This window comes from Theropithecus gelada, chromosome 16, assembly GCF_003255815.1.
Source record: "Theropithecus gelada isolate Dixy chromosome 16, Tgel_1.0, whole genome shotgun sequence".
Lineage (NCBI taxonomy): Eukaryota > Metazoa > Chordata > Mammalia > Primates > Cercopithecidae > Theropithecus > Theropithecus gelada.
Genome location: NC_037684.1, coordinates 36,432,627 through 36,443,018, shown reverse-complemented (window position 1 = coordinate 36,443,018; position 10,392 = coordinate 36,432,627). Strand labels below are relative to the sequence as shown.

At 57.1% G+C, this 10,392-nt stretch overlaps 1 protein-coding gene across 2 annotated transcripts in view; it reads right to left on the bottom strand.

Annotated features, from left to right (window-relative positions):
* Window positions 1-3,809: 3,809 nt before the first annotated feature.
* MRC2 (mannose receptor C type 2) overlaps window positions 3,810-10,392 on the bottom strand; it is a 61,245-nt gene continuing 54,662 nt past the window's right edge. The window contains exons 21-30 of one of the 2 annotated variants that reach the window (XM_025362435.1): window positions 8,994-9,108; window positions 8,733-8,896; window positions 8,434-8,542; window positions 7,635-7,873; window positions 7,332-7,500; window positions 7,085-7,234; window positions 6,638-6,757; window positions 6,271-6,450; window positions 5,261-5,287; window positions 3,810-5,168 (exon numbers count right to left, since the gene is read on the bottom strand). In XM_025362435.1, the coding sequence (XP_025218220.1) occupies window positions 4,948-5,168; window positions 5,261-5,287; window positions 6,271-6,450; window positions 6,638-6,757; window positions 7,085-7,234; window positions 7,332-7,500; window positions 7,635-7,873; window positions 8,434-8,542; window positions 8,733-8,896; window positions 8,994-9,108 (1,494 nt within the window). In that variant the 3' untranslated portion in view covers window positions 3,810-4,947. The remainder of the gene's footprint in view (window positions 5,169-5,260; window positions 5,288-6,270; window positions 6,451-6,637; window positions 6,758-7,084; window positions 7,235-7,331; window positions 7,501-7,634; window positions 7,874-8,433; window positions 8,543-8,732; window positions 8,897-8,993; window positions 9,109-10,392) is intronic. The other variant, XM_025362436.1, reaches the window with a different exon arrangement.

The following is a 10,392-nucleotide window of genomic DNA, read 5'->3' as shown; positions in this document are numbered from 1 at the left end:
TATGTAATTTAAAAAAAAAAAAAAAAAAAAAAAAAAAAAGAAAATCAGGCCCGTCCTGAACATCTCAGTACTTTCATCTGGTGCTAGTCTTTCACAGCCCCCTTCGTTTCCCTGCTGTCCTTTCCCCACCCTCCCTTCCGCCTGCCTTCCTCCGGGCCCTCCCTCAAGACACAATTCTTTGCCTTGTGCCTGCAATGGACTCCAGCCCTGGTGCTCAAGGCAGCTTGGCCAGGCTCAGGCAACTCCGTTCCAGGAGAGCCATGTGGTATGGCTGGCGGCTCCTCGCCCCTGCGGCCTCACAGGGCTGCCCGCTGGGCCAGGCCAGCTCTGCCAGCACGCCTTCGAGGAGGCCATCTCTGGTGCGACAAGAAGAGGTTGAGAGAATGCTGTTCTCTGGAGATCAGCCGTATTCTCCCATTCATTCAAGGATCCAGGTGGCCAGAGCGGGGCGGGTTAACCCTGGAAGTGAAGACTGGGCCCAGCGCCTGGCATACAGTGCTTATTGCCCAGGCCCGCCAGGATAGGCTTGGGGGCATCTGCCACCCAGCAAAGAGCCTGGTATGTAGAGGAGGTGCTTGATGTATTGAAATGAAATGAGCAGAAAGGAAGGAGACTGCCACCAGGGCTGTCCTGAGGCAGAGGGCCAGTGGCCAGTGCCCAGAGCCTGCTTCCTGCCTCTTCAGAGAGGTACAGGAGCGTCCCTTAGTCATCTCTGGGCAGGCTTAGAACGAGGTTTAGGGGTAGCCTCCAGGCACCCATGATGCTGTCTGAAATGCTTGTAGGTGGGTGCAGGGCCCTCAGGAGACTCGTCACCTGAGGAAGGCAGAGAGACGTGAGGACAGCAGGCACCAGCCACTGACGAGGGCAGCTCTGGCCACTTGGGTCCTCAGTCCCTCCGCTGCTCCCTCCCACCCGTCAAGCTAGTGACCCTGACCTCACCCCTCGACCTTTCTTCTCTCCCAAGGTTAGAGTCACTAGGGTCTGGGGGGGCCTCTCCCCCAATGTTTCTTGTGGTGTTGTGTCTGGAGTTGGTTCCTTCCAGTGGGTTCGTGGTGTCACTGACCTCAAGAATGAAGCCACAGACCTTCATGGTGAGTGTTACAACTCTTTTTTTTTACTTTTTCTTTTCTTTTTTTTTTTTTTTGAGATGGAGTCTGACTTTGTCACCCAGGCTGGAGTGCAGTGGCGTGATCTCAGCTCACCGCAAGCTCCATGTTTGCCAGGATGGTCTTGATCTCCTGACCTGGTGATCCACCTGTCTCGGCCTCCCAAAGTGCTGGGATTACAGGCGTGAGCCACCACGCCCAGCCTAGTGTTACAGCTCTTAAAGGTGGCACAGACCCAAAGAGTGAGGAGCAGCAGCAAGATTTATTGTGAAGAGTGAAAGAACAAAGCTTCTACAGAGTGGAAGAGGACCTGACTGGGTTGCCACAGGTGGTTGGGTGTGTGTGTGGGCAGGGGAGACATAACTTTTATTCCCTTATTTGTCCCCGCCCATGTCCTGCTGCTTGGTCCACTTAACAGAGTGCTGATTGGTCCATTTTAGAAACCTCTAACCAGCTACAGAGTGCTGACTGGTGCGTTTTTACAGAGCACTGATTCGTGCAGTTTACAAACCTCTAGCTAGCTACAGAGCACCAACTGGTACGTTTTTACAGAGTGCTGATTGGAGTATTTTACAAACCTCTTGAAAGAAAAGTTCTCCAAGTCCCTGCTTCACCCAGGAAGTTCAGCTGGCTTCACCTCTTACTGTGGCCAGTGGCAGGGCACTTAACTCACAAAGGGAGCTGTTCGGGCTGCAGGGTTAAACAGCGACTCACTCCAGGGTGAACCTCCCACAGGACTGGGGCTCCCTCCCCTGAGTGACTAGGCCCCCTCCATGGGTCCTGCCGCTACTGGCAGAGAGGATTGCTGGAGGGGGTCCCCTGGGCTCCACCGTAGTCCTGGACTCAGGCCAGCAGCTCATGGGCTCTCCCTAGGGCTCCTGTCTCAGGAAAGGGCACCCCATTAACCCTGCAGTCCAGGCAGGAAGCTTGGAGTGCTTCTTGACTCCCACTGCCTTTCCCCAGGCAGATCCCATCCCCAGCAAGGGCATCCGCCATCCCTTCAGTAAAATCTGTCATTCGTTTGCTTTCACAAAGAAACACTGGAAAGACAGGAAACTGACAGGGAAGGAGGGTACAGGCTGGAGGGAGATAGGCAGGGGCGGGACTTGCTCAACATCTATCTTGGAATATCATTTAGGTTTGAACTGCGTGACTGCCATTCATTGTCCATTCATAAAAGTGGAAACTTATTTTAAATATGAACAGGGCAACACACACACACACACACACACACACACACACAGAATCTGACCACTGCTGCAGTCCTGATCCCAACAAACCACCGTCTTGTTGTGCCTGATTTATTACAAGAGCTTCCGCACCAGCCTTCCTGCTTTCACTCCCCCATTTCCCATCCATTGTCTGTTTCTCATCTCCTAGCCAGAATGATCTTGTTAAAAGGTCAGCTGGATTAGCCATTCCCACTGACTTCCCACTATCCTGAAAATAATGCTATATTCTACCACTGCCTTCAAGGCCTTGGACAATCCTGTCCTGCCTCTGACTCCTCTCAGCCCCAGCCCATCTCGCCTCCTTGCTGGTCCCCTAAAGCACCAGGGACACCCCTCTAGCCCTGGCCCAGATTTTTTTTGTTTTTGTTTTTGAGACGGAGTCTTGCTCTGTCGCCCAGGCTGGAGTGGAGTGGCATGATCTTGGCTCACTGCAAGCTCCGCCTACTGGGTTCACACCATTCTCCTGCCTCAACCTCCTGAGTAGCTGGGACTACAGGCTCCCGCCACCACGCCCGGCTAATTTTTTTGTATTTTTAGTAGAGACGGGGTTTCATCGTGTTAGCCAGGATGGTCTCGATCTCCTGACTTCGTGATCCGCGCGCCTCAGCCTCCCAAAGTGCTGGGATTACAGGCATGAACCACCGCGCCCAGTCTGGCCCAGATATTTTTATTGCTCACTGCCCCACCTCCTTCAGGCTGCGGTCAATCACAGTCCCTCTAATGAGACTCTCCCCAGCCACACAGGCCACACCAGCAGCTTCCCCCTGGTTCAGCCCGACTGGCGTTGGTTAACCTTCCTTCGTTGGCATCTGCAGCTCAAATACCAGCTGAATGAACCAGCAGATGAGTAAAGGTCCTGCTGTCGATTCTGCCTCCTGTGGTTTCAGAGCCCAGGCTCCCTAAGGACACATGTGAACTTTCAGGCCGTTAGAGAGCAGTTGTGATGGCTGCCTTGTAAGGACAGTGATGTGGAGCCCCCACCCAGGGCCGGCCTGGAGACATCAAGTGTCCGCAGCCTAGAAACGTCAGTAACGCCTAGCGCTTACAGAGTCCAGAGACACTGTTCTAAGTGCTCTGCACAGATGATCTCCCTTGATCCTCACATATCCTTAAAACAACCCTAGGAGGTGGGTCCGGTTCTCCCCACTGTGCACATGTTGAGAGGTGTGCTAAGTTGCCCAAGCTTGCAGGGCTGGCTGCTCAGCAGCAGATGGCCTGGCTCCTGAGTTCTCACCCACATTCGAGCCCCCAGGAACAGAGAGAGGGAGGCGCAGGCCCAGAGGGGTGAGCTCCTGAAGATCGGCGGGGGTGGGGTGGGGTGGGGGGGCAGTGAGAGTGTCCCCTAAAGGCTCAGAGACAGAAGCAAAATGGCCAGCTGCAGAAAACACCTGTGGTACAAGCTCCAAAACGACAGTTATCTCTGAAGGGACGGACGTAAAGAAGCAGGCTCACCACAGGACAAGGCAGAACCTTCTCTTTCAAGCCTCTTAAAGGTGTTTTATTTGTTTGCTTTTCTTTTTCCCTTTTAAAAACAATAATGGCACATTGAAAAAATCAACTACAGAGAAAGGGCCATGTCTTTGAGTCCATGTTCACATTGTCCCACGCTGTCACACCAGGATGGGCCGCACACTTCGTCCTGGCTGGGACTGTGGCCTCTTGGAAGGGTACTGGGCCACTCCAGGGCTCGGCTGCTGCTCCTCCTGGATCCACTAGAGGGTGGGAACTCCGGGCCCTCCCAGACTCCTGCTCCTCTGGGACCCCAGGACTCTGGCAACCCCTTCCCTTGCTCCAAACCAGAGCCAGGAGCTGGAGATGTTAGGGAACTTATTTTGGTCCCCACAGGGGACTCTTCCTGGGCAGAGCCCTCCCCCGCCCTGCAGGAGATGACACCCCAGCCCAGCCCAGCTCCCACCCTGGGAGGTTGGGGTGTCTCTCCCCAGTCTCGTCTCCAGCCCAGCAGACACCACACCTGTGCCCTGGTTCTCAGGCCCGACCCACCTAGGCCCCTCCTGCCAGGCCCCATAGCCACCCCGGCAGGAACAGGAGTGACGGATGCTCAGCCCCTTCAGCTGACCCTCACCAGGAACAAGAGGGCTCCCCAATCCCCAGGGCCCGGCTCAGAAGGAAGGGGTAGGGGAGGAGTGAGAGGGAGCAGGGTGAGGCGCACAGAGCTGAGACTGCCAGGTGGGAAGAGAGATGCAACAGATCTGCCCAAGGGGACAGGGGAGGCTCCTCAGGCTCTGCAAAGAAGGGGGTCCTGGGGCGCCTATCAACAGGCCTGGGCCGGGGGCTCTGGGGAGAAAGAGGCTCTCGTTCCCCCTCCCATCCTACCTCTGGTTACTGTGGGGGCACAGGCCCAGGTGACAAGACCTCAGGCCCCCCCAGAAAGGGAAATGCCACGCTGCACTCAGCTGGGTCTCAGCCCAGCCCTCGTGGGAGGGTGGCACCCCACCAGTCCAGGCCCTGCCCAGCTCGGGTTCCCAACAGCGACTCCCAAGGGCACCCTTCCATAGGCCAACTGGACAGGCAGCTGGTGGGGGGCCAGACTGACCTAGGGCCCCAGCTCCCCAGCTCCTCCCACCCTGGCCCTGCCCACGCGCCTGGCTCTATTCTTGCTGCTCATTCATTTCCATGTCTGACACCAGGATGTTCTTCTCAGTGGCCTCAGTGGGGCTGGAGCTGCTGCGGCTGTAGCGGGCGCCCTCAAAGGTCCCGCGCTCGATGCTCTGGCGCCTCCGGTAAAGGATGAGGGCCGCAGTCAGCAAGGCCAGGAGCAGCAGCACCGCCATCAGCACCACCACCAGGGCTGCTGGGTTCTCTGGAAGCGCTGCCAAGGCGAGTGAGTGTGAAAGGTCAGGTGGGCGTTAGGCCCGGCAGCGCTTCCTGCCTGCCCACCCGGGGGTATTGCCTTTCACTCACCTGATGGGGAGAAGCTGCTCTGCTCAGCTGTGGGCAAGAGGAGGGGGCCAGTTAAGAACAGCAGTGATCACGGTAATAATCACTTAAGTAAACATAGAAAGCACATAGGCCTGGGCCGGGAGGTCTAGGGAGAAAGAGGCTCTAGTTCTCCCTCCCATCCTACCTCTGGTTACTGTGGGGGCACAGGCCCAAGTGACAGGACTTCAGGTTCCCCCAGAAAGCAAAAACGCCACGCTGTACTCAGCTGGGTCTCAGCCCAGCCCTCATGGGAGGCCTGGATGTCAGCCCCTTCCCTAACTCACCTCATCTTCACTAGCACTCTAGGAGGTCAGGACTTTTTTCTTTTCTTTTTTTTTTTTTTTTTTGAGACAGGTCTCGCTCTGTTGCCCAGGCTGGAGTGCAGTGGTGCGATCTCGGCTCACTGCAGCCTTCGCCTCCAGGGTTCAAGCAATTCACATGCCTCAGCTTCCCAAGTAGCTGGGACTACAGGCATGTGCTACCACGCCCGGCTAATTTTTATACTTTTTGGTAGAGACGGGGTTTCATCATGTTGACCAGGCTGGTCTTGAACTCCTTGACCTCAAGTGACCCGCCCACCTCAGCCTCCCAAAGTGCTGGGATTACAGGCGTGAGCCACCGCACCAGTCTGGGACTACTATTCTTCCCATTTTACATACGAGGAAACTGAGGCCACAGATTCTGCCCACGGTCACGCCATTGATAAGTGACATGGCCAGGACTTGAACTCCGTCCATGCCCTTGACCATTACAAAGTGACAGGGGGTTGCTGACCCCCCGAGCCTTGTGGTCTAGTTTGGATGACAAGCTTCAGGTCCAGTCCGTCCCACAGACTAATTTATCCTGAGGGGTCCCAGCTGCCCCCAGTCTGGTCTGTTCAGGCCTTCCCATCGGCTGTGTCCCCTGCAGATTGTGTAGCAGCCCCCAGCCCCAGCCCAGGACCCTCGGCACGGGGCGGAAGGAGGCTGAGCGTGGGTCTGCCCGGCACTCACCACGAGGAAGCTTGCAGACGACGCCCATGGTGACGTTGGTGCAAGCGCCGGGGCGCCACAGCCCGCTGTTGCTCTGGATCCAGTAGCAGCTGTTGTGGCTCAGCATGCTGGGGCCTAAGCCGGGGGGCCCCCAGTTGGAGTAGTTCACAGCTGTGTTGTCCTGCCAGACCAGGGTGCCTCCTGCGGGAAAGAAGGCGCTGAGGGAGCAGGGACAAGGTGGGGCAGGAGTAGGTGGAGGAGAGCAGGCCTGTTCTAGAACCAACTCCCCCTCCCCTGACAAGCCCCAGGGCAAGGCTCAGGGCAGAGTGGAGGGCAGCCCCCTATAGCCTGAGGCCTGATCTCCCCACCCCACGCACAGGGCACCCACCTTTAGGGTTGAAGTTCATGCCCAGCCAGGCGCCCCGACTCTGGCCCTCATAGCTCTGCAGGTGCTCCCAGACAAACACGTTCTCCATCTCATCCAGAATAGACAGGACTGCCCCGCCCGCTGGAGGCAAGGAAGGCCCACATCAGGGCGGAGCGGTCTCCGGGGCACAGAGCACCCCCCAGGGCTGCCCCAGCCCTCTTCTCTGCAGCCTGAGTGGAAGATGGTGTGGAGTCTGTGGATTCATGCGTGCGTGTGCACGTGTGCGAGTGCGTGGGGGGCAGCATACGCACATAGTGTCATGTATGGTCTCTGCATGTGAGAACACGAGGGCGTCTTCTGCAAGTGCTGATGGGGAGAAAGCAGCGTGGGGATGTACTCATGGATCTGAGTGCCCACGAGAGGAGGTGCCACTGCCTGCCACGTGTGGGCTCTGGCCTGGTCACCCACCTCTCTGGCAGCGCTGTCGCGCCTCCTTGTGGCCCAGCAGCAGCTCCATGTGGAAGGAGTAGCAGTGCTCCCGGAAGGGGATCCACGCGGAGTCTGCCAGCCCCTGGGGACAGCTGCCATGGTAGCTTATTCTTCGGGGAGGAGGGGGCCCTGTGGGGGTACAGGATTAGGAAGTGGCCCAGCACCCTCCCCGGGGCCACCAACACCTTGCCCACACCCCGCCCTGCCAGGTGTTAGCAGCACTCACCACTGCTAACCCCGCACACAGCCCCCTGCAGCTTGGTGTCACAGCTGGTGGTGTGCCACGCCCCGTCCACATCCACGTAGGTACAGCCCCCCGGCTGCTGGGGCTCCCCGTCCTGCCAGCCCACATAGTTCAGCGGCTCCTCTGAGACCCAGGAGTACCGCCGAGAGCCCTGGGCATGGGGGGCCATGGGGTGGGAGGAAGGGAAGAGTCAGAATGGGATGCGGATAAGGCGGGGGGCAGGAAGGGGCAGGGAGGGGAACCCGGGCAAGGCTGGGGCCCAGGGCAAGAGTGTCAGGAGCCCACCTCCTCGCCAGCCAGCCCGATCCAGAGTGGTGTGCGCAGCCCTCGGGCAGCCTGCGTGAGGAAGGCCTGGGTGTAGGGGTCAGGCACGTAGGCCAGGCTGGCATTGCGGCTCTCGCACAGCAGGAGGGCATCGTGCCAGCGCAGCGGCTTCTGAAGCAGCCGGAAGGTGCCGTTGAGGTAGGAGAGCTCAGTGCCCGGGGCGGGGGGCAGCGCTGCTGGGGACGGGCTCAGGGAGGGGTCTACAGGGAAGGGGTCAGGATTCAGGCTGAGCTCTGCTTCCCTCACCCCATTCCCAGGCACAAGGCCAGGAGAAGGCTGGACACCAGGCAAAGACCAGGTCTCCACCAGGCTCAGCGCTTGGCCCAGACCAAGGCTCAGTAGGTGTCAGCCCCGTTATTATTAATAATACTTGTTTGCTATCAAATGGACAGGGAGGCAAGGGCCTTGACCTCCTCCTACCCAAGGAACCCGGGGCGGAGGCCACCTACGCATGGAGCTAGAGGTGTCTTGGACCTGCAACGTCAAGGTCCTTGACGCCACACATGCCAGCACTTCATGCAGCCCAGCATCTAGCTCTCCCCCCGACCCAACAAGCCCTCCATACCCCCAAATCTTCCTCCTGAGACCCGTGGGTGCTACTGCCTTTCCATCGTATTGGCACCTTGCCTTCTGCCCATCTGCTTCCAAAGCAGAGCCCCGCTCTGCCAGGGACCATGATTCCTTCCTCCTGGCATGGCCCCAGCATCCAGCCCAGTGCCAGGGCCCCGCTGGGGTTTCCCAGGTAACTGGTGACACATACCCGTGCCCTTCTGGCAGATGAACCCATGGGTCTCCTCCGTGCAGCTCCGATCATCCCAGCGGCCAGTGAAGTGGGCTGAGGGACTGTGCAGGACCACTGCGCAGCTGGTCTGAGGGGAGGGAGCTGCTCAGGGGAGCCCCAGCAGCTGCCCCCCTGTGCTACTGCCCCCAAAAGGCTGCAGTGTGAGCAAAGAGGCTGGAAGAAGGGAGACCCCAGGGCAAGGGGAGACACTGGGGCAAAGGCAGCCCCACAGGCTTAGGGCAGCGGGGTGCGAAGGGGAACACGGAGGGCATCCTCACCGGTTTGTTGCCGCTGGGAGCAGGGCTAGGGCCAGAGGGCTCCCCAGGTGCCCAGTTGGCATACATCAGAGGCTCCTGCTCCACCCACTGGAAGTCCCTCTGCGAGGCGTGGAGGCCAATCCAAAGGTCAAAGGTCACATTGGGCAGGCTGGCTGTGATGAATGCTACAGTCCCCAGAAGACAGTTGTGAGTGACTCTGCTATAGCTATTTGTGGGGACAGTGTCAGAGGATACTGGGGGCTCCCCATAGGCTGGCCCTACCTTGCTCTAAGGGGTTTGTGATGGTGACCAGCTGGGCCTCTTGCTGTTCACAGGAGAACTGTGCCTCTGACCACTTCACTCGGCTCTGGGGGTCCTGGCCCTGGACCTGGAAACACTGTGGGGCAGAGGTGGGGATGTAATGGCCAGCCCCACCCTCCCATCCACAAACCCAGAAAGGCCACTGTGTGCCCCTCAGCAGCAGGTCCTGGGGGGTCTTCGAGGGCCGGGAGAGAACAGTATCTGAGAACCAGGACAGCTGGCTCTCCTTGGAGCAGCCTCCAGCACCCTCCCAGCTTGGCACTGCAGATTCACACACACCTGCCCACACTCCAGGGGATCTTTAAATGGGAAGATTTATTTGGGCCATCAAAGGCTATGACAACAGTGCCTGGGCCAAGCACTGAGAAGACGGGGACAAGGATTTGTCTTGCTTTCTGCTAAACATCCTTCCGAGTGTTGTCTGACATCCATTGTCTTGCCCTTTGAACTTACATGATCATCTCTAGGATACTTTTTTTTTTTTCTGAGACGGAGTCTTGCTCTGTCGCCCAGGCTGGAGTGCAGTGGCGCCATCTCTGCTCACTGCAAGCTCCGCCTCCTGGGTTCATGCCATTCTCCTGCCTCAGTCTCCCAAGTAACTGGGACTACAGGCGCCTGCCACCACACTCGGCTAGTTTTTTGTATTTTTAGTAGAGATGGGCTTTCACGGTGTTAGCCAGGGTTGGTCTCGATCTCCTGACCTCGTGATCCGCCCACCTCGGCCTCCCAAAGTGCTGGGATTATGGGCGTGAGCCACCATGCCTGGCTCTAGGACACTTTTATCTTTATTGTTGAATGATCTATTAGCGGCAGCTTCTAACTCTGTAATTTTACATTTCTTTTTTCCCACTTTCATTAGCTCCATAAGGTTTCAAAACAAACAAAAAAAAACCCTAGGTAGGAAATCTTTCACCAAGTGAAGACTCTTTCTTAGAAAATGAATGATATCTGATGATTTCGCCATGTTGCCCTGGTTGGTCTCGAACTCCTGACCTCAGGTGATCCACCCGCCTCAGCCTCCCAAAGTGCTGGGATTACAGGCATGAGCCACCGTGCCTGGCCGTGTAATGTTCTTTTGAATATTCTGAGGAGGGCAGGAGATCCATGACACTAAGAGGCTAGCTGCCTTCCTCAGTACGACAAGGATTTTTGGATTATATTATTCAGTGTTAACTAATCTAATCTTCACAATTTAAGTGTTCTTAAAATGTCCTACAAAGAAGCCATGGCTTGAGATTAACACCTATGACCCTGGCACATAACAAGGAAAATGACAACCTTCTCTTCCTGGTATAAACTCTTTGTCAAACACTAGGCAAAAACAATGAAGGACTTATCAGTCCTAATAAATCAGTCTGTG